The sequence below is a fragment of the Xenopus laevis genome, chromosome 8S (assembly GCF_017654675.1).
Source record: "Xenopus laevis strain J_2021 chromosome 8S, Xenopus_laevis_v10.1, whole genome shotgun sequence".
Taxonomy (NCBI): domain Eukaryota; kingdom Metazoa; phylum Chordata; class Amphibia; order Anura; family Pipidae; genus Xenopus; species Xenopus laevis.
In genome coordinates this window covers 45,517,686-45,542,729 of record NC_054386.1, presented here as the reverse complement: position 1 = coordinate 45,542,729, position 25,044 = coordinate 45,517,686, and the positions used below count along the sequence as shown (strand labels likewise).

At 37.6% G+C, this 25,044-nt stretch overlaps 1 protein-coding gene across 2 annotated transcripts in view; it reads left to right on the top strand.

The window, feature by feature from the left end:
- LOC108700042 (astrotactin-2) overlaps positions 1-25,044 on the top strand; it is an 882,685-nt gene that overhangs the window by 750,905 nt on the left and 106,736 nt on the right. For both annotated transcript variants that reach the window (XM_041574753.1, XM_041574754.1), the window contains 2 exons: positions 12,036-12,169; positions 12,254-12,402. In XM_041574753.1, the coding sequence (XP_041430687.1) occupies positions 12,036-12,169; positions 12,254-12,402 (283 nt within the window). The remainder of the gene's footprint in view (positions 1-12,035; positions 12,170-12,253; positions 12,403-25,044) is intronic.

Genomic DNA, 25,044 nt, shown 5'->3' with positions numbered 1-25,044 from the left:
AGGCCAACCTAATTTTCTGCTTGACAACCCCTAAGCTTAGCTTCTCAACAGCTGCTCAGAGCCCTTTGAGCATGGACACTTTTTAAGATGGTGACCCCCTGTGACAAGTTTGAAGTCCTGGATCATTTCTGATATTAAGCTGATTTCTGATATTAAGCTGAAACTTAAGGCTGGTGCAAGTTCAGTATACAAAATATGACATTTCTAGCCACATTCATTTTTTAGGTTTAGTTCTTCTTTAAGACATTTGAACTGAAATCCTCCATAGAGATGAGCTCACAATTTACCAAACATACACTACTTTTGCATCCACTTTGGTGCATCTGGCACAGTTGTACCAGAATTAACATTGTACAGCCAAAATTAAGTTTGAATTCTGGGGGAAAAAAAATTGAAATTTTTGGGAAAACTCATCACGATTTGCATCTAAAAGCACTTTAGCATCATGATTTGCATTTGCAAAAAAGCCTAGGGATGTTTTGTGACTTCGGTTGCTCTACAGGTATGGTACCTGTTATCCAGAATGCTTGGGACCTGCGGTTTTCTGTAGTTTGGATCTTCATACTTTAAATCTACTAGAAAATCATGTAAACATTAAATAATCCCAATAGTCTGGTTTTTCTTCCAATAAGGATAATTATATCTTAGATTGGATCAAGTACAAGGTACTGTTTGATTATTACAGATAAAAATTAAATAATTTTTCAAAATTTGGATTATTTGGATAAAATGGAGTCTATGGGAGATGGACATTGCATAATTCAGAGCTTTCCGGACAATGCATCCCATACCTGTAGTTGTGAAACACATTTCTGCCAAATGACACCTTAAAAGTATAAATAATATACTGATCTAAGCAAGACAAATGATTACATTTACATTTTTTTAAAGAAATCCATTATCTTGATTCACAGATGATTTACAATTACAAGTTAAAAGTGTTTTATTTTGAAGGAACTTTTGGAAAAACTGTGCCTAACTTTTTCCACTTTCTTTACAGTTTTAAACCTCTTTTTGCTACAACTCTAGCTTATAAATTGACACGGAGGCTTAAGTCACACCATCTTGCCAAAGTGAAAATGGACCCATCAAGTATATGGAACTTTAGTTCTGACAAACTATTTTTCCATTGTCTGAAAACTTTGTTTTCCATTCTGTTTTCACTTTTTTTTTCAGGGCATCACATTTTTATAGCTAAACTGTGGTTTATTGTCTCTGTTGCTATGAGTATTAATTATACAATAACTTAAATGAAACAGGTTGATCCGAAAACTCTCATTATATTTATGATCAGGGGTCAGGTCAGCCTAGCTGCTGAATGGTGCCCATCCTACAGTGCAGTGTGCTGAGTACCTTTAATCCAGAAAGCTTCAATTTATGGAATAGACTCCATTTTATCCAAATAATCCAAATTTTTAAAGGAGACATATAGGATAAATGAAAAACTCATAATGTTGTAAGAAATTATAAATAATTGTGTAAAAATTAAAATGATCTTTGAAAATAGCCCATTTTTGGAGCTCCCTATGAATGTTCTCTGGTCCCTCTCCAAGTTTCAAATGAAGGGTGGGCATGTCCTAACGGTCTCTGCCAGAAGCACATCGGGGGGGGGGGCAACCAATAACAGCCCTGTAGTCACACAAGTCAAGACAGGCTTCAGTTCCCGATCAGTTCAGCCAAGCTGCTGAATGGTTCCTATCCTACAGTGCAGTGTGCTGAGTGCCACTGGCTCCCCTGCACAGCCTGGAAAAGGAGGCAGCAGGAAGTGGAACAGATGGGCAGGACTAGTAGGGTTTTTGCAGAAATTTACAATAAAGTAACCAGAAACAAAATATTTTCAAGCACATTCCTTCTATATCTAAATGAGTAAAATGCACTGGTACAGTCTTGTTTTTTTACATTAAATGTCTCCTTTAAAAACAATATCCTTTTTCCCTGTAAAAATAAAAACAGCACCTTGTACTTGATCCAAATTAAGATATAATTAATCCTTATTGGAAGTAAAACTAGTCTATTGGGTTTATTTAATGTTTAGATAATTTTCTAGTAGACTTAAGGTATGAAGATCCAAATTATGGAAAGATCTGTTATCCAGAAAACCCCAAGTCCCGAGCATTCTGGATAACAGGTCCTATACCTGTATACATATGCACGAATAAAGTGTAATGTGTAGTATGTAATCTGGCACATAAAGCCTTAATGTTGAAAAGAAAGCTTTGGGTTCTTAGATCAATGGGCTGACTTTTCCTTGAGGTACTATCTATCCACTGTCCTAGGGGAAAGAATGGCTAAAAGACCAGTAGTGTGATAAATAAAAATAAATCAGTGAATAAAAAAAAAAATAATAAGTAAGGGGGAGGGATTTAGAGCATACCTCCCAACTGTCCCGTTTTCTGTGAGACTGTCATGATTTTGACAGCTCATCCCACAGTCCCAGATTTTTATTAAAAAGTCCAGTTTCTCGTTGATCTCCTGCACTAACACAAGAAAAAGATACAACGTTTCTGAAACTTAATTAAAATAAGCGGCAGATATCTTGGGAGAACTGAGACTAGCAGCAGGTCAATTTCACCTTCATTAGCAAAACAGTTATAACACATAAAACATGGCCCTACAATTCCCAGAAATGTGTTCAAACTTTCATAACCTGGCAAATTTTGCAAATGGACATGGTAATTAGGGGTGTGTTAGGGGACCCACAAAGTGGGCATGGCCAAAACATTTTCGCCGCACTTCGAGCAACAGATCTTTTTGTGCCTCTTTACATTTGTCAATTATTGGGAGGTATGAAGAGCATTATTATAGGGGCACATAGCCTACCGCTTAAGGTGATCTCTCCATTACAAAGAAAAATGTCTAACAATAATAGCCATTCATGTATAACTGGATACAGGGGGTTGATAAAGGGGGCAACCCCGAAACGTTGCATGCTGCAATAAACACTTAGCAAGGTATAACCTGCTTGCATTACCTGTGTGCCGGTGAATTCTTGCTACCTTGTGGGTTGAAACATGTTGCTGGGCTGTGAATTTAGATGGTGACACCCTTTTTATGGGGGACAGACAGATTCAAATAGGCAGAGGTGTTTGTCTTTATGTAAAGCCAGAATTTAAGCCACTGGAGGTTGTGGAAGTCCTATGAACGGAGATTTTAGCTGGACTTTATGAGGAACCAGTAATATTCATAGTTAATTTGTCTGGTTTTTTTTTTATTTATTTAGCTTTTTGTTGAAATTTCAGGGTTCAGTTTACCCTAGCATCTTGGCAATTGGTTTGAATGAGAGGCTGGACTTTGAATAGACGAGTGCTTGTAAACACAATATTTACATGAAGCAATAACATTGTAGACTCACAGACCATTATTTTTTGACCTTCATTTGTAAGCTGAAAAGTGGTAGAAGAAGACAATTCAAAAATGATAAATAATAAAAGAAAAAAAGTAGTGCAATTGAAAAGTTATTTAAAAAAAGCACATTCTATAACATACTAAAAGTCAACTTGAAGATAAAAAAAACCCCTTATAGCTACAGTGAAAACGATCATTGTTGTATGCTAGCCACCCAGTTTAAATGAGGAAAATGAAACCCAGTTACTTTTACAAATGAAATTGGTTACACAACTAGGCCAAGTTGTTGTTGGCCTAGCCGGTCATAGCACTCAAAAGGTGTACACATGCGCAAACTGACACGCATGCGCAAATAGTAGCTGGCCTGAGTGGAGAGAGTAGACCTGACTGGGGGTATGAGGCTGCGAAGGTATGTGGCCTGCGCCTCCCCAGCTTTGCTCCCTAGGCATGTGCCTACTCTGCCTACCCCTGGCCTTTCTACTTTATTGAGGTTTGGCATGGCGCAGAGAGTTTGGCGAATTGCTAATGTGATGCCACTATTCATAAAGGAATCCTGTTGTCAGCCTAAAATCGATAGGCCTGTTAGTTTAACATCAGTGGTAGGAAACCTTTTGTAGAGGGGAATAAGGGGTAAAATACTTACATAAAAAATCACAGTGCTATGAGTTTTCACCAGCATGATTTTTAAAGGAATGGTAGAAAGATCAGGAAAAACTCTTAAGGTTGGGGTTGTTTTCTCTGGAGAAAAGATGCTTACTTGGGTACATTAGTGGATGTTATAAACAGATAGTGGCAGATCTTTTTTCCTGCAGAACAGATCAAGCGAACCAGAGGGCATCCCTTAAGACTTGAGGAACAAAACTTTCATTGGACGCAGCAATGGTGGGTCTTCATTGTGAGGGCACGGAGGTTGCAGAATTTCCTTCCGGGCTCGTAAACAAGCTATTGTGATTCTATCAATTAGTATAGATATTAGCATATATAGTTTTTAAGTATGAATATGTGCACAGGGGTTTATTTGGATGGGTTAAACTTAATGTATGTATGCATATATTTGTATAACGCTTGAGGGCAAAGCACTGTACAGCAAAAAAATAAATGAATAGTAACAAACAAGGCATCACAACAATAATAAGTAATTGTTAGAAATACAATTCACATACCGTATATACCCGAGTTTTTCAGCATCCAAAATGTGCTGAAAAAGTCTACCTCGGCTTATACTCGGGTCAGCGGTACCCGACCCGAGTAGCTGAGATTGCAGTCACTTTTAATCATTCCTATACCAACAGTACACTTGGGGAGAGACTGCAATATCCCACAATGCCCTCTGTTGGTTATATGAAAGAATAACAGTGCGCCCTCTGTTGGTTATATGAAAGAATAACAGTGACTGCAATATCACACAGCGCCATCTGTTGGTTATATGAAAGAATAACAGTGACTGCAATATCACACAGCGCCATCTGTTGGTTGTATGAAAGAATAACAGTGCACCCTCTGTTGGTTATATGAAAGATTAACAGTGACTGCAATATCACACGGCGCCATCTGTTGGTTGTATGAAAGTATAACTGTGTGCCCTCTGTTGGTTATATGAAAGAATAACAGTGACTGCAATATCACACAGCACCCTCTGTTGGTTATATGAAAGAATAACAGTGCGCCCTCTGTTGGTTATATGAAAGAATAACAGTGACTGCAATATCACACAGCACCGTCTGTTGGTTATATGAAAGAATAACAGTGACTGCAATATCACACAGCACCCTCTGTTGGTTATATGAAAGAATAACAGTGCACCCTCTGTTGGTTATATGAAAGAATAACAGTGACTGCAATATCACACAGCACCCTCTGTTGGTTATATGAAAGAACAACAGTGCGCCCTCTGTTGGTTATATGAAAGAATAACAGTGACTGCAATATCACACAGCACCCTCTGTTGGTTATATGAAAGAATAACAGTGACTACAATATCACACAGCACCCTCTGTTGGTTATATGAAAGAATAACAGTGCGCCCTCTGTTGGTTATATGAAAGAATAACAGTGACTGCAATATCACACAGCACCCTCTATTGGTTATATGAAAGAATAACAGTGACTGCAATATCACACAGCGCCATCTGTTGGTTATATGGAAGAATAACAGTGACTGCAATATCACACAGTGCCCTCTGTTGGTTATATGAAAGATTAACAGTGACTGCAATATCACACAGCTCCCTCTGTTGGTTATATGAAAGAATAAGTGACTGCAATATCACACAGTGCCCTCTGTTGGTTATACGAAAGATTAACAGTGATGGCAATATCAAACAGCATCCTCTGCACATGGTAGTGGGACAGTGGGACAATGCACACAGTAATCCGTTTGGCAATTCTCTGTCACCATCAACTTTGCAAAGAAGTCCGGTTGATCGCTGGGGGGTCGCTTTGGCAGAATGTGCGTTGCTGGGAGACAGGGCTGTAGTTGTGTCTAGGCTTATACTAGAGTCAATAAGTTTTCCCAGTTTTCGTAGGTAAAATTAGGTACCTCGGCTTATACTCGGGTCGGCTTATACTCGAGTATATACGGTACATATAAAATATAATAACAATACAGATTAAGTGCTCAGTGTCAAGGAGACCAAAGGATGAAGGGCTTACATTCCAAATGAAACAATGGATTTTGGTCTTTTTTGAACCCAAATCACTATGCAACTTTGACCAATCAGCATGACAATCTGTTGTTTCGTTCTTATTTTACCACCCATCTGTTTCCCCCCAGTTCAACTACTATCTGACTGATTACAAGATAAGATAAACATTCACTAACCTTGACTACTATCTGCAGCCAGCAATACATACTTGGGCAAAACGTGCCAGCCATGATGTTTAGAAGTAGTCAGTATTTATGTAACAATTAGCCATACTCTCAGAACCAAGGGAATCTTCCTGTATTACAAGTAATGGTGCGATGCATATAAATCTGACCATTCCCCTTTAATAACACACTGTTTTCCATTTTCACAACTCGCTTTAGAGTTATGTAAATAATCCTTTTATACTTGTCCTTTTTGAACACTGCAAAGTCATTGCAAATTGACATATTTCAGAATGCTTATTCCAGTGAAAATAATATCACATGCCTTGTATTGATATTGCTCCACCTGATACAACAGTTCTCATATGTAACAAGATCTGCACTATGTTCTTTAGCTAAATATGTGAATGTATCTTCTGTACTGAAACAGAGAAGTCTAAAAGAAGCTGATATTTTAAAAAGAGTGAGCCATAAATAATGTCATCTCTTTGAAAACCTCAATCAGTTATTTAGGGGCAGATTCATCAAGATTTGAAGTTAGGGGGCTTATTTAATAAACCTCAAATTTTTTCAGGTGGAGTTTTTAATGGGGGAAAACTCAAATTTTTAGAGTGAAAAAGCCTCAAATTTATATATATATATATATATATATATATATATATATATATATATATATATATGTATATATATAAATAAATAAAATGTTCTGAAGCTGCTAAAAATTTGAATCCAAAAATGCTCCATCTAAAACCTACCGAAATCATAGAAGTCTGAGGCCTCAGCAGGTCTGGGGCTAGAACCTCAGACTTCTACATGATTTTGGAAGGTTTTGGATGAAGCATTTTTGGATTCAAATTTTTAGCAGCTTCAGAACATTATAAAAATAGAAAAATTTGAGGCTTTGTGTTGAGGTCTTCAAAGAGATGACATTATTTATGGCTAGTGATGAGCGAATCCAGCCGCGAATTCAGGTACAAACCACCACGTTTCGTTTCTGATGAAAATTCGCAAGTATCAATTTTTTTTTGACAGCGCCATTTCTATCACCAGCTAACAACTAAATGGATACCCATTGACTTTAGCAGAGTGATTTGACTAAATTGGAAAACTGGCCGGAAAACTGGCCAGCAAACTGGAAAATGAGGTTCAATGTTGATAATTGCAATGTTATGCACTTATGCACAATAATATAAATGCACATTATACACTAAATGGCAGTGTGTTGGGGGTCTCCTTAGCTGAGATGTTTTTTGTAGATAACAAGTTGTCTAATTCCGGGCAGTGTCATTCTGTGGCTACTAGCACAAAAAAGGGCATAAACTCAAGGGATGAAAACATAATTTTGCCTCTTTATGGGTTCCTCGTAAGGCCTCATCTGGAGTATGCAGTGCAGTTTTGGGCTTCAGTAATTAAGAGGGATATTAATGAGCTGGAGAGAGTGCAGAGGCATGTAACTAAACTTGTTAAAGGGAAGGAAGCTTAAATTATGAGGGTAGACTGTCAAGGTTGGGGTTGCTTTCTCTGGAAGAAAACATGCTTGTAAGGGGACATGATTACACTTTACAAGTACATTAGAGGACACTATAGACAAATAGCACCCCTTTAGACTAGAGGAACAGACTTTTCATTTAAAGCAGCGTAGTTGTTTCTTCACAGTGAGGTTAGGGAAAGCACTGCTGGATAGTGTTGTAATGGTTAATTCTGTCAATGCCTTTAATGGTTGTGCACCTTCCAAACACTTTTTCCAGTTCAATTGTTTTCAGATTTCAGAAATAAAGACTTTTTTTCAATTACTTTCCATTATTTATTTTTTACTGTTTTTTCAAAATCTGTGTTTAAAGTTAAATGTTCGTGTCTCTGGTGTTTCAGTCTGACAGCTCAATAATGCAGGTGCAGACTCTAAACTCTTAAAATTTTGCAACATTTAGTTGATACATTTCTCTGCAGCATCTCTGAAGTATTACCAACTATTGTTTCAATTCTAATAGCTGCCTGTAATGAAACCCAGAGATTCTGCTCAGCAGAGACAAAGATAAGAAATTTAAAGGGGACCCGTCACCCAAAATAAATATTCAAAATCCTATTTTCTCACATTAGTCAAGCAAAATAAAATTTACTTACACTATATAAATTATTTGAATCTTGTTTGCTTCAGTCTGGGAATTCATAATTATAACAAGCAGGCAGGAGCCATTTTGTGGACACTGTTATTAAGACAAGCCTTGTATCATCTCAGAATCTTGTTTGTGCACCAGAATGGGGGACCTGATGTCCATCCCCATGCCCTGGTTACACAATTAAATGGTTAAGAGAACTGTGGGAATGTGGGGAGAGCAGTGACATCTAGAGGAGGGGCAGGCAATATTTGATTGACAGCTGAGATGTTTAAATGAGTTTACAACAGCTATGAATGCTTTAATAAAAAAAATAGAAATTGGATTTCATGTTTAATTTGAAAATAACTTTTATTATACAGATTTGTGTGTCTGGGTGACAGGTCCACTTTAATAACTAAATGTAAAAATTTAGAAAAGGTTACAGGGTCGATGACCCCCCCCCAGTGCTGCTTTAGAAGGTGAACTTTACACTTCAATATTAGAAAAATGGTGACACAGAAAATAGAAAGTAATTGGAAAAAGTTGTTATTTCTGGTGATCGATCTGAATGTATATTTATCAAAGAGTTAAATTAGAGATTGCCACGTCCGCTAGAGTGAAATTCCGCCACTCTCCATTCATTTCTATGGTATTTTTTTTTTTAATAGAACTTTTTATTAAGTTTTCATGAACAAAGAAGAAGGAAGGAAATAAAGAAGGAAGGAAGAAGAAGGGTAGACATGGAGAGAATATGATGGAATTTCACAGTAGATTTATTTGGTCGTTGTTGCGGGTAAATCCAGCCAAGGAGACCATATACTTTCGAATTTCTGTGGACAGCCTCTGGCAATATATGTTAACTTGTAAATTTCCAGCTGAGATATATCCATTTTTTAAGCGTAGGAGATGTTGGCCCCATCCAGTGTAGGTCTACTGTTTTCTTGGCATAGAACAAAAGTGCTCTCATCAATAATCTTGAGTGTATTCTGGGTACCAGAGCATCCATTACTCCCAGTAGGCAGGTAGCTGGGTTCAATACTTGTGGTAGAGCAAATTCGTCGGCTAAAAATTGCATCACTTTTTCCCAAAATTTCAGTATCTCTGGACAGTACCATACAAGGTGCATAAAATCCGCATCTGTGAGTTGCAGCAAGGGCATCTGGAATGTTCTAGACGGCCCATAAGTTGCAGTTTTTTGGGTGTTAAATATGTTTGATGTACAATTTTGAATTGAATGAGCCTGTCTCTTGTACGGATTAAAGGGATATAGAGGTTGTCCTCTAACTTAAGTTTGACCCTGGGTCTGGGGTCGTATTTTTGAGATGCAATGTACATGTATGTTTTGGATACTAGTTTATATTTCTCTGGTGAGCTTATTATAGTCTCAGCATTAGTCTGTTGTATTATGGGTGGGGTGGAATGAAATTGAGCATGGTATAAATGTTGCAGTTGCAGGTAGCTATACACCGACAGATCCGACAGTTCCGGAGTTTGCTGGAATTGTTCTAGAGTTCTAAAAATACCCGCTTGTGTTATGTGTTGAAGTTGCTTAACTCCCGCTCTTGCCCAGAAGCCCCCCTTGTAAATTTATCAAAGTTGCTTAGTGAAGCATTATGCCACAGGGGCATATCTGGTGAGAGGGAGTTGTCTTTATTGGTAAATTTGTACAACATGTCCCATGACTTCTTAGTAGCATCTAACAAAGGAATTAATGGTGGTAAGGATTTTTTAGGCCTGTAAAGAGCATGCTGTAGTGATTCAATGGAACCAAAGTATAGAGCTTCCAACAGCGAGGCAGGGTTTTCAGTGTCAAATGTTTTTCAATTGGAGGCGTGTATTGCTTGTGTTGCTAGGTAGTATGATTCATAGTTAGGCATTGCTAAGCCTAGTTGTATTGCAGGGGCATAAAGTGTAGTTCTAGCTACTGTGGGAGTTTTTTGGGCCCACACAATATCCGCTTGTGTGTGGTCTATTGTTTGTAGAGTTGATTCTGGTATGTAACAAGGCAAATTAGTTTAGATATATAAAAATTTGGGAAGAAATACCATCTTACATATATTAATCCTGCCGATTTGAGTTAATGGTAAAGTAGACCATTTTGCAAGAGTAGTTTTCATATGTTGTATAAGAGGTTGTATATTAAGAGAAATAAATGAAGATGGATCTTTGTGTATTAAGACTCCTAAGTATTTGAATGTATCCACTGTTTTAAGGTTAATTGTCAGGTTTATTGACTGTAGCGCACAAGTGGTAAGTGGAAATATTTGAGATTTATCCCAGTTGATTTGCAGGCCAGAAAATTTCCCGAAAGTAGAAATAGTGTCTAAAGTAATTTCCAATGAATCCGCTGGGTTAGCTAAGTATAAAAGAGTGTCATCTGCGTATAAAGAGATTTTTTCTTCTGTTCCTTTCTATAATAGGCCTTGAATCTGGGGGTTTTGTCTAATTACAATGGCCATGGGTTCTATTGCCAACGCAAAAAGAAAGGGAGAAAGAGGGCAACCCTGTCTGGTTCCTCTAGATAGGTTGAAGGGAGTAGATAGGACATCATTTACTTTAAGTCTAGCTGTGGGTTTACTGTACATTAGGCGAACCCATTTAATAAAGCCTGGGCCAATACCAAATCTTGTTAGGACTTCCCATAGATATGGCCATTCAACAGAATCAAACACTTTGGCTGTGTCTAGGGATACTACTACCCCCGTGTCCCCGTTGTCATGTGATGCTTGTAGGTTAAAATATAGTCTGCGTATGTTAATTGCTGTTGATTTGGATGGTATGAAGCCAGATTGGTCTACATGTATCAGAGAAGTTATAGTTTTAATTAGTCGCCTTGCTAGGATTTTTGCTAATATTTTAACTTCAGAATTTAACAGTGATATGGGTCTATAAGATGAGCATTTAGTACTATCTTTACCTGGTTTGGGTAACACTATAATAGTTGCTTCTGAGAATGAAGGGGGAAGTGCAAAATTTTCATGTTCATGAATGTGTCTAGGAGTTTGGGGACTAGTTGTTTAATATGAAGTCTATACCATTCAATTCCGAATCCATCCGGACCCGGAGACTTTCCTGTAGACATATTAGTATATTTAGTTTGGTGTTGGGATAGCTGAGGGAGAACAATCTCGTTTAGATAGGTGTGTAATTCTTCATTGGTGTAGAGCGCTTTGGATGTACATAAGTCCGCATAGTATGATTTAAATTCTTCTGCAATTTCGGAAGTAGTCGAAATGGCCAAACCCTGTGCATTAACTATTTTGGGAATAGCTGTGGATTGGTCCATTGTTTTGGTTAAAAAAGCCAGAGGTTTGCCATTCTTGTCTCCTAAGGCAAAAGCTCATTTCTATGGTATTTTTATAGAGTATTTATCAATGGGTGAAAGTAAAAGTACATCCTTTGATAAATACGCCTTTCAAAGTCCCATAAAAATGAATGGAGAATGGTGGAATTTCACTCTAGAGGACTGTGGCGATATCTAACTTCTAACACTCTTTGATAAATATACCCCCTAGTTGTTTAAAGGTTTACTACCCCTTTAAGAGCGGCTTGGATTATTTCTTGAACAAACATAATATCCAAGGCTATTGTGATACTAAAATCTATAGTGAGTGTAAATATGGGTATATATAGTTTATGTGAGTGTGTAGAGGGGTCAATGTCCGTGTGTGTATGTATTGATGCTGGGTTTCATTTGGAGGGGTTGAACTTGATGGACGTTGGTCTTTTTTCAACCCGATCTAACTCTGTAACTAACTATGTAACTTCCTTTTGCTATTGCTCAGGCCCTCCAAAGTGCATTCATGAGTTTGTATTGGTGTTCAGGAAAAGGAGAAGTAATTGAAGACTGGTGTCGATGTGATTTAAGTGCCTTTGATGATAATGGCCTCCCAAACTGTAGTCCTCTTCCTTCACCTGTGTGAGTAACTACAGCTTGATAAAAAGAAAAGTTCCACCTCCTTTCCTGCATCTCACATTTACTTCATCTCCTACTTCACCACAGGTTACGCCTTTCACCTAACATGGAACCCTCTAGCACTGTTGTAGCTCTGGAGTGGTTAGATGTTCAGGCACCAGTAGGAACCAAAGTTTCTGATTATGTCCTGCATCATAAAAAAGTGGATGAATATACAGACACGGAACTATACACAGGTAAGTGCTGCATACTGTGCAGTCATCAGATGAATTCTTTGTTTTTTTCAATAACAATAAATTTGTAACAATTTCTTCTTTTAATTGTTAGCTCTTGCTATAATTATTCATATAAGCTTTGTTAACTAAAAGTGCACTATTAGTTTTAATGAAGACGTTACAATGTATATCACTATCCACGTTGCCACCCAGGAACTTCTTAATTTCCATCAAAAATTTTGGGGATCAAACTTTATTGAATTTCACAAATTTGCAGGTTTTCCTAATTTTGGGGATACAATTATGGTCCAGTTTTTGGTGAGCTACCCCTCTTTTATTTAAAAGTATTGATACAGGTATTGGATCTGGTATCTGGAAACCCCTTATCCAGAAATTTCCAAATTACAGAAAGGCTGTCTCTCATATAATCATTTTATCCAAATAATCTACATTTTTTAATTGATTTCAATATTCTCTGGAATAATAAAACAGTACCTTGTACTTGATCTCAACTAAGACATAATTAATCCTTTTTGGAAAGGGAACCAGCTTATTGGGTTTATTTAATGTTATGGAAAGATCCATTGTAAGAAAACCCCAGGTCCAAAGCATTCTGTATAACCGGTCCCATACCTGTATTAAAAAAAGTCACCCTTTTATTATTCAAAAGTTATGATTGGTCTTAGACAATCCTATCCAATTTTCTGGGCCAAAATGTATTTCAGCATAATGTCCTTTACCTATAATTTGCTTTTCACCTATAAACATACTTTTAGCTGTATGTTGAAATGCTAGGACTTGTGAAGATTAGAAAGTCAACCATATAGACTGACAAACATGCCTACTTCAGGCTTTTTGCCAATGAAGAAAATGTTTTTGTTCAAATGCATCATCTTTTTCTTTATTTACTGTTTGAATAAAAATAATATACATGTATGGGACCTCTTATACAGAATGCTCAGGGCAATTTTGAATCTTTCTGTATTTTGGATCTTCATACCTTAAGTCTACTAGACAATTTTTGACTTTTTAAATTATTTAAAAAATTTTAAATTATTTTAATAATTAATTCTTACTGACCAACAGCTGCAGTCTATAAGGGCCTGTCAAAAAGGGCCAAAACATTAGAATATAGCCCCCAGCTCAAAAGGGCACATATATCAAGTCCAAAAATATATTCCAAAGCTTTCTTTCAAAGTTTAAAAAATGATTCTTTATTTAGCATAAATATTAAAAAGTAGGCATATGTTGCGAGGGTAGGGTAAGGCAGAAGTAATTCCATTTATTGCAGGGAGCTGAAAGACAATAGGAACATTCTCTTAGTCCTGCACATGGGAACTGGTGCATCAAGTAAAAGTTTCTAAACAAAATAAACATATATACTTCTATACAAACAAATCAGTATACAGGTCATATAACATTATTCTGTTTTAACAATACTGTTCTGGAAATACAAATAACATAGCAATTCTATAAATATCATAGTGTGGCTTTTATGAAACAGTATTCTTTATATGAGATAACATAAAGGATCTGTAATCAGCATAAACTACTGTGCAACATGTGCACTGATTCTGCAGGTGTAACTGTCTGTTTGCTGTAGCTCACTGCAGGCTGTGTGTGTTGTAGACAGTATTAAACTACTTTGGCATATAAAAAAATTTTTAACAAGTTTTTAAACCATTAAACTAAGGATTACTACCTGAAAGACAATAGGAACATTCTCTTAGTCCTGCACATGGGAATAGGTGCATCAAGTAAAAGTTCCTACCTTGGCTGTGCACATTAGTTCCCTCTGCAATAGCAGAGCAGGAAGTGTTCCTGGAAAATACAGTCTTACAGGAAACAAATATAAGTGCTGAATTTGTTCTATTACACAAATTTTATTAGGGGTTGCTTTACTTTATACCTCTTACACTTACAGACCAATTGATGTTTAGCCTTACGCGTTTCGTACCCACCGGTACTTATTCATAGGCATTACTGTTGTTCCGAAATTTATACCCCAGGAGATCCCTCCCCAAAAATTAAAACCAATCACGTGTTGCCACCTCACGTCTACTCTTAAAGCAACATACACATATTCCTCAATTTGGTCATATTATTTTTCTGCCTATACTATACATTTAACACCATGAAATACATCGAGTCTTTACAATAAATATAATAAATGTATTAAGGTACCTGATTAAAACAATTTTACATAGCAATCACTGCCATATAATCTAGGTCAGGTTTTCTTCCCAATAACATTGTAAATACATATCACATTATTTAAATTTTTAAATTTTTAATTGCCCTTTATCACCCTATTCCTGCCTCATTATAGGTTAATCACCTCACATTATAAGTTAAGTAAAGCATGTTACATCAAATTCGTAGTTTAAACAAAGTGGCAAACGAGTATGTAAATAAAAAATCCAAAATAATTCTCTTTTTGCTAAAAGCCCTGCCAGATCACCTCCTCTACTCCCCAATCTCACCTTTTCAATTCCCTGTACAGAGAAGCATGACAAATCACTTCCATTACATTGAGAAAAGTGTCTTGTTATATCACTTTTTTCAACTGCTTTTGGATTCTTTATTTGACTCAGATGCTCATCCGCTCTTTTAGTGTTCTACTTGTACAGCCCACATATTGTTTTGACATCTTAGACATGTTACCAAATAAACCACTGTGGATGTGTTACAATTGATATAATCTTTTATTTTAAAACTGGTATTGGTCACAGTAGACTTAAATTATTTAGAGATTTTTATATGTTGGCAAGTTATAGATCTATGGCTACCACACTTGTAGCTACCTTCTATCCTCAGAAAGCCCATGTTTCCACCAAGAGAAAGCAGCATCCTCGTGACAGCTTACCTGGCAGTCTTCTGAAACAAAAATTGAAATTTCTGACTAGAGCCCAAGATAAACTGTAATGTATTTAATCAATTTGGACACCTGACCAAAGCCAATCTGAACTTTTCCTTTAGAAATGGCCAACTGACCCTGTTGATGGCCTTTTCCGACAGCAGACCTGTAACAATGACATGCACTTAATGAACCAATTAAAGGCTTATGAACAGTGGGGTAACTACCGGGGGGGCAGTGGGTGAAATTGCACCCAGAACCACTCCCCCTTGGGGCCCGTCTGATCTTGTGCAGCAAACATGGTAAGGAAAGCGTGCGTCTGGACGGGTGTATGTGGGGGGGAGTTCCCAGGTGCACATCCCAGCAGGCCTGGGTCTCCACCTTACAAGAAATGTTTAATTGTATTTTTTGAGCTCAGGTTCTCCCATCAATTGCTGAACAGTGACAATGCCTTCCTTAGAAATAAATTCTGTGATTCTTAAGTGTATATATTTTTAAAATTGCCATGTGAAAAGTGGTATATTTGTGACACAGGCATACAAAGTTAGTAAAACTGCACAAGAGAAGCAAGTTTATATGGACAGTGCAAGGCTTATTTAGAAGCATCAATGGAGAATGTTTTTTGCACTTCAATTTTTTTTGTTCCATTTTTTTTGTTGTATTCACTGGCTGTGCTTTAAGACAAGTCATAAAATACTCTTCCAGAACATATAATGGGGAGTGATGCAAGTACAAGGCACTCAGAGACCTGTACTTATGGTAGGCATTAAGAATAGGGTTTCCTTATCTACATTTAAGCTTCACTGTGTATTTATGTGAATATTTTATTCAGGGAAAGGTTCCGAGCATGGCTAGGGGCATAAGCCCTGCATGTATTGGCCCTAAAGAATGCAAATTCTGCTCTTCAGCAATTATGCTTGTAACCTTGGCATTGGCTTCATATTTTCATAAACGTGTTTAGAAGCATGTGCATTATAGTGTTAAGAAATGTGTACAGGTTAACTATCATTTCAGTGTTTGGCATTTATGTGACATTTTAGTTACATTTGGCATCAAGTTTTTTAAAAGTTGTTTGCATGGCATTAGCTCTGCTGAAATATTAGCAAACCAGTATTCCCAACCCCATGGATTATTTTATTTTTATTCTTGCTGGCTAGGTAGAGTATAGGATCCATAAACCTGTTATCCAGAAAGCTCCAAATTACAGAAAGACTGTCTCCCATAGACTATTATAATCAAATAATTCAAAATTTTAAAAATGATTTCCTTTTTCTCTATAATAATAAAACAGTTACTGGATGCAAAACCAGCCTGTTGGGTTTATTTAATGTTTATATGATTTTTTAGTAGACAAACTATGAAGATCCAAATTATGGAAAGATCTGTTATCCAGAAAGCCCCAGGTCCCAAGCATTTTAACTGGCCAATAAAATAACAGGTCAGTTAAAATGTTCACATTTGATCTGTTTTTTTTTATCCTACAAATAGTATAGCCCCTTTCATGTTCTCTAGTTCAGTCTTTATATGACCTACACACACCGCCATAAACAAACATTTTGTTAGTGCTCCAAACCAAGTTCTGTTGTCAATTTTTCATATAATGCTGATGAGGTACAATTGATGCAGAGACGGAATGAAAGTCAGGTGAAGTGGAAAGCATAGCTATCAGTGTCTATTAAAAGAGTGTCAGGAATATGGAATGACTGGATACAAAGAATCTCAGGCACAATCAACAGTAAAGAGAAAATGTCATGCATAGCTTTGAAAGAGAATGTCAAGCACAGTGAGAACAGTGGACAGAGCAATAATCAATTGCACACTGACTAAATATGAGGAATATAATTTGTAAGAGTTGCAAAAGTCTCAGAAATTAAGACTATTTTTTTCATCTTTTCAGGGTAATTATAATTTGTTGAAATAACACAATTTTTACTTCTATTTATATACTGGTCTAACAAGTTTTTTGTTTTTAAATAAAATGTTCTGTGAGACATAGGGGCAAATTTACTAAAAGGTGGTCGTCACTAGCAAAATGACACTTCGCAGGGACATTGCCAATTTACTAACAGGCGTAGAGGACAATTTGCTAGTGAGGGAGCTCAGTGCTAAAAAAGTTTCACTTCCTTTCACCAGGTCGAATTTTCTAGCCCTTTCGCCAGGTTTAATTTTCATTCAGACGAACGATCGTTTCTCTGAAATTCACTAAAGTGCGAACTTTACAATATGTTACCCCTTTTCGCTAGAGTCTGCCTCGTCAGCATAGACATGGCAAACTGATAAGATGAAGCTACATCCTCAACAATCTTATGTCAGTTACATCATATCCTGTATGCCGAAAAGTCATAAAAAAAGACATAATGCTGGCTTTTTTTCATATTTTAAAGTGGGATTATGTTTAAAAGTTCTAACTGTTAAAAAAAAATACACACACATATATAGATATAGATATAGATATAGATATATAGTGAATAAAGTACCCCCTCTTGTAAAATATAAGGATATTATTAGTTACCGAGGAGTTTCATGACCATATAAAAACACGAGGCCGAAGGCCGAGTGTTTTTATAAAGGTCATGGAACTCCGAGGTTACTTCTAATATCCTCATATTTTACAACTGGGGGTACTTTATTTATTATAATACACAAATTTTAGTGAGTCATGTGACAGAAATTACATCACTACTCACCGTTTATAACTGATGACATCACTACTCACCGTTTATAAGGATATAATTTACAGGATATTCATGGCTTTTGTGTATTATATATATATATTGTAAGCTGCGGGATCCACGACAGACACTTCTCTTCTCTTTAAGGCAGTTTATTTACACACAGGAGTGACCATTTCAGGAGACAAAACAAATAATTATAATAAATCCTGCCCACTGGGCACTACCTTTACACATGAAGAGTTCCCTTACTAAACTGGGCCCCTTGTGGACTACCAGTAAGCAAACACATAAGTAGGGGTCATCCCTGTACTCACGAATCTCCTGGGGGATTGCTTAGCCTCCTGGCTTTCCTCAGACAGACAGACCATCTGTCACTTGCTCTCCTCTCTCTGCACCTTGCAGTAGCAAATGGCACCCCCAGCCCCTCTGGGAGTTCCTCACACAGGCAGGTGTCCTTCCTGCTCTGTGTCCTGCTCTGAGCGAGATTCCTAACAGGCCCACTAGAACTAAATACCTTTCCACAGGACAGCCTTCCTGTGGAAGGTGAGCTCTGATCCATGAGCTGGACTACTGGATTGGAGTACCTGGCTTGCCTGTTCTTTCCAGAATACTCCAGCTTCCAGAGCCTGGCCGCCAAAACTTTTAACGAGAGAACCTATTCTCTTCCTGGTGCCAACCTCTCCCACTAAGGAGAATTTAAAGGTAAAACACACATTTTCCCACATTGTTTTGGTCACTTTACCACAATATATATATATATATATATATATATATATATTTTTTTTTTAAACCATTTAAGGGACATTCCACATTTGTTATAGTGGGTGGGTTCATGTCTAGGACATTAGAGGATATTTTTTGTCTTTATTTTGCTTCCTTCGACATTTTTAATAATAAGTGGCCACTTCAAGCAATTTAACTAACATCTCTAATAAAGACATATATCTGACCTAGATGTACCTGCCCTAAGCGTAAGTGTGTTAACAAAATTTTGCTAGGCAGAAAGTAACGCTAGCGAAAGTTCACTATGAAATGCTCAGTGTCGTACTGGCCCACCTGGATACCAGGAAAACACCCGGTGGGCCCAGGGTTCAGTGGGCCCTCTTGCTTCTAACCATTTAGCCTATTTCGTGGTCATTTGCTTTTTCTTTTAATGGAAAACATGCTTAATAATAGAAGAATATAGAAAGTATATATAAAAGACTAGGAGAATAAAAAGGTTGAGAGAGAGATTGGAGGTATAATAGTCTGGAAAGTGGGCCCACAGTCTTAGGCTTTCTGGTGGGCCCCTGGCATCCCAGTCCGACACTGGAAATGCTCACGCTGACGAATTTACGATGGCAAAACTTTGGCAATGTTCGTGTGCTGAGATGTAACTTCACATTGTGACGAATTAGTGGCTGCTAGTTAACAGTTGACAAAGTTGTGCAAAGTGTGTCTTCCAAGGCTCTTTAGTAAATTTCCCCCTTACTGTTATAGTCAAATATATCAATGCAACTATCTATATTAACTGTAATAAAAATATGGCCAAACTGTAATAAAACAATTAGAAAAGAAATCTTAAAAAACAAAGGCATATGACCTTTTCACTCAGAAGTAGACAATTTTTGACTCCAAATTATGTGGATATAATGGCCCTGCCTTGCATCTGTAACAGCAGCTATATTGGAGATTCAGAGAGCCAATGCAAGATTTATACAGCTGCATTTTGGGAATGCCAATGCTAATTAGTGTTTTAGTGTTATTTTGCATTTGGTTATGTTAAATCATAGGGTTGCTGTGTAAATCCAGAAGTAAACTGCTAAAAATAGCACTACCTTTTGTTTCAGGAGCAGTAGTATACTCATCTTTGCTATTTGGCTACTACCGCAGTGCCCATAACTGAGTGTGCAATTGACATTACTACTGACATAGAACTATTCTGCCTCCAGAAGAGTCATAACATTTACTTTATGGCTCTTAATTGCCTTTGGACTTTTAAAGGGCCACTATCAAATAAAGTAAATATTTAACTTGTCTCATTGCATAGGAGTAGATTAAAGTGGACCTGTCACCTACACATAAAAAGCTGCATAATGAAAGTCCTTTGCAAATTAAATATGAAACCCCAAAAATATTTTCATTAAAATATCCATACCTGTTATAAAGGTGTTTAAATATCTAAACTGTCAATCAAATATTACCTGCCCCGCCTCTATGCCCGTGGCATAGAGGAGGGGCAGTCAATTACTTTCACTTTCCATTCAGCACTTACTACATGTCACTGCTCTTCTCACATTCCCCCTTCCCTCCTCAGGCTCTATAATTGTGTAGGGCACTGCACATGGACATTACGTCCCCCATTCTGGTGCATACACAAGATTTTGGGGTGATACACAATTTCCCTTAATAAACGTGTCCACAAAATGGCTGCTGCCTGCTTGCTGTTATTGTATAATTCCAAGACAGAAGGAAACAAAATTTAAATAATAAATACAGTGTAAGTAAAGTTTATTTTGCTCAACTAACATGATAGAAAATAATTTGAAATTATTTCTTAGGGTGACAGGTCCCCTTTAAGGCTGGTGGCACACAGGGAGATTAGTCACCAAGTGATAAATCTTTGCTGCTGCAGGTGACTAATCCCCTGAAATGCCTTCCCACCTGCAAAAATGTGAATCACCGGTGGGATGGCATTCGTGTTGCTTCGTTTTCCAAAGTCGCCCGAAGTTTTCTTGTGAGGCAACTTCAGGTGACTTCGGAAAACAAACCTACACAAATTCCATCCCACTGGTGATTAAAATGATTGTCTATGGGAAAGCTTTTACAGGAGATTTATTGCTGGCGATTAATCTCCTGGTGTGCCATTGCCCTACCATGGGGTACCTGCTGATTGCTCAATAACAGCAGCCATGTCCCAGAATCACTATAGATTATGTTCAAGGGACATCAAAGATACCATAAAGTGATCAACTGAAGAATAATTGGGTCATTATGTTTTAGTTCCATCTGTATTGGTGCAGTTTTCTGGGTAATTTGTCCATTATCATTAGATTTAGGTGCCTATTTTTGAATTATATTAGGGATGCACCGAATCCACTATTTTGGATTCGGCCGAACCTCTGAATCCTTCACAAAGGATTCGGCCAAATACTGAACCGAATCCTAATTTGCATATGCAAATTAGGATTCAGATTTGGTTTAGCCTGACAGAAGGATTCGGCCGAATCCGAATCCTGCTGAAAAAGGCCTGGCCAAATCCCGAACCGAATCCTGGATTCGGTGCATCCCTAAATTCTATTAATGTCACCAATTTTGGAAGTAAGCCTATAGTGTTGCAAAAGGTTTTCATAATGCCACATTTTGGGGTGCGTGTCTTGTCTGCTATATATCCTATACATTTGACTGATATTATTAATATACATTAGGCCACATTTTATGAGATATTTCTGTTTAAATATGCCAAGAATAGAGACTTATCCCCACTATAAACATATAGGAATTTTGACCTATTTAAGTCCTCCTTGACTTTGTGTAGCAATCTAGTAAACTGAAAGGCAACTACATTGCATATTAGAAAAAAAAAAACTGTAAGCACTGCCACATGGGAAACATCCTGTGGTTTTGTACAGCACAGACAGAATTCTTAGCCTTTATAGATTTGTAAACCTAAAGCAACACATCATTGTATCATGGTGATCTGTCCCGGCTTCACAAAATCTCAAAAGGGGCTCTGTGTACTTTGCAATTTATATATGATACTGAACATATTGATCACAGCTTGTGTGTTTAAAGAAACAATAGATACAAACATACAGCATATATCCACAAACACATATTGAACCAAATGTAGTAATTTTCTTACAACATTGTACAGAATCAAGCATTAAAATCCAAGGTACTGTATGTTTCCTTTTCAGAGATATATATATAGCCAAACAATGAGATCCGCACTCTCAGGTCTTAAATAAATTAAAAGTGTTTATTTAAATAGGAGTCTTGAGAAAGGCCTCGGAGGAGGCTGAAACGTTAGGCTCCTATTTTAAATAAAAACTTTTAATTGATTTAAGACCTGAGAGTGCGGATCTCATTGTTTGGATATAGATTTACATTTTTGATACTGCACCCAGGCAACATTGAACTATTTGTTGAGAGTGCCGGCTTTACCACGGATTGTATATATATTCCATTTTAAGTTGGAAAAGTACATTCATCAAGGTTAGCCATGCGTACAGGTATCTTCTTTATTTCTACTATACACATAGCACTGTGGAATATGATGGTACTACATGAATATGTGTTAATAATCATACTGAAGCTTTTCATTTTAAAAGCGCTTTGGTCCATCAAGTTCAACCCCTCCAAATGAAAACCCAGCATCCATACACACACCCCTCCCTACTTTTACATAAATTCTATATGCCCATACCTATACTAACTATAGAGCTTAGTATCACAATAGCCTTTGATATTATGTCTGTCCAAAAAATCATCCAAGCCATTCTTAAAGGCATTAACTGAATCAGCCATCACAACATCACCCGGCAGTGCATTCCACAACCTCACTGTCCTGACTGTGAAGATCCCCCTACGTTGCTTCAAATGAAAGTTCTTTTCTTCTAGTCTAAAGGGGTGGCCTCTTTATGGGTAAAAAGGTTCCCTGCTATTTGTTTAAAGTACATATGTACATCATGTACATCATGTCCCCTTGCAAGCGCCTTTTTTTCCAGAGAAAACAACCTGACAGTCTACTCTCATAATTTAAGTCTTCCATCCCTCTAACCAATTTAGTTGCACGTCTCTGCACTTTCTCCAGCTCATTTATATCCCTTGAAAAGCAAGGCACCTAGTACAGAGCCCTGCGGTACTCCACTAACAACACTGGTCCAATTAGAAAATGTTCCATTTACCACTTTGTGTAGACAGATGAAAAATATGAGTTCAGAATCTGTGTTTTATTTTGTTTTCATCAACCAGCTGACCCCCCTCTGATAGTAAGGGTCCCACCTCTTCCTACTTCATTTTTTTACTATTAACATATTTAAAAAATAATTTTGGATTTTTTTGCTGCTTGCTGCAATATCCTTTTCTATATCAATTTTAGCTTGCCTTATAGCTTCTTTGCATGATTTATTGGCCTCCTTGTACCTTATAAGTAGAGATGTCGCGAACTGTTCGCCGGCGAACTTGTTCGCGCGAACATCGGGTGTTCGCGCTCGCCGGAAGTTCGCGAACGTCGCGCGACGTTCGCCATTTTGGGTTCGCCATTGTTGGCGCTTTTTTTTGCCCTCTCACCCCAGACCAGCAGGTACATGGCAGCCAATCAGGAAGCTCTCCCCTGGACCACTCCCCTTCCCTATAAAAACCGAAGCCCTGCAGCGTTTTTTCACTCTGCCTGTGTGTGCTGAAGAGATAGTGTAGGGAGAGAGCTGCTGCCTGTTAGTGATTTCAGGGACAGTTGAAAGTTTGCTGGCTAGTAATCGTTTTGATACTGCTCTGTTATTGGAGGGACAGAAGTCTGCAGGGGTTTGAGGGACATTTTAGCTTAGGTAGCTTTGCTGGCTAGTAATCTACCTTCTACTGCAGTGCTCTGTATGTAGCTGCAGTGGGCAGCTGTCCTGCTTCTGATCTCATCTGCTGACTGCTGCAATAACAGTAGTCCTTGTAAGGACTGCTTTTATTTATTTTTTTGTTGTTTTACTACTACTACTACTACTACTATAAGAGCCCAGTGCTATTAGTCTAGCAGTGTTGGGGAGTGGGACTGGTGTGCTAATCTGCTGCTCCTAGTAGTTCAGCAGCACCAACTTTAATTTTTTTTTTTTAATATTCATTTTTTTTTTATTTTACTTTTTTTTATTTTACTACCGCTGTAGTAGTGTATAAGTTGACCTTTTAGGCATTATTTGCCCTGTAGGCATTATTTGCACAGTGTTTTCTTCAACCCGCCATCTAGCTGTGTGACCTTGTTCACATTCTGTCTAAATATCCATAATATTACCGTCTCCAGAAAAAACACCGGAGTGACTTTTTTCAAGCAGCCATAATATATTTTACGTAATCCGTATCCACCGCTGTAGTAGTGTATACGTTGACCTTGTAGGCATTATTTGCACAGTGTTTTCTTCAACCCGCCATCTAGCTGTGTGACCTTGTTCACATTCTGTCTAAATATCCATAATATTACCGTCTCCAGAAAAAACACCGGAGTGACTTTTTTCAAGCAGCCATAATATATTTTACGTAATCCGTATCCACCGCTGTAGTAGTGTATACGTTGACCTTGTAGGCATTATTTGCACAGTGTTTTCTTCAACCCGCCATCTAGCTGTGTGACCTTGTTCACATTCTGTCTAAATATCCATAATATTACCGTCTCCAGAAAAAACACCGGAGTGACTTTTTTCAAGCAGCCATAATATATTTTACGTAATCCGTATCCACCGCTGTAGTAGTGTATACGTTGACCTTGTAGGCATTGTTTGCCCAGTTTTTTTGGCCGCAGCCACTGAAGCACAGAGGCCAGAAAAAATATGCCATATAAATGCTGAAAATAGTCATTTTTTGCCATACGTTGACTCAACGTATATGGCAAAAAATGACTATTTTCAGCATTTATATGGCATATTTTTTCTGGCAACTGTGCTTCAGTGGCTGCAACCAAAAAAACTGGGCAAACAATGTCTACAAGGTCAACGTATGGCGAAAAATGACTATTTTCAGCATTTATATGGCATATTTTTTCTGGCAACTGTGCTTCAGTGGCTGCAACTAAAAAAACTGGGCAAACAATGTCTACAAGGTCAACGTATGGCGAAAAATGACTATTTTCAGCATTTATATGGCATATTTTTTCTGGCAACTGTGCTTCAGTGGCTGCGTCCAAAAAAACTGGGCAAACAATGCCTACAAGGTCAACGTATGGCAGTTGTTTAAAGAGAACAGTAGATTACTAGCCAGCAAAGCTACCTAAGCTAAAATGTCCCTCAAATCCCTGCAGACTTCTGTCCCTCCAATACAGAGCAGTATCAAGCAGATTACTAGCCAGCAAACTTACTATCATCTGTCCCTGAAATCACTAACAGCTCTCCCCCTACACTATCTCTTCCAAGCACACACAGGCAGATTTTTCAGATACATTTTTGCCCTTGA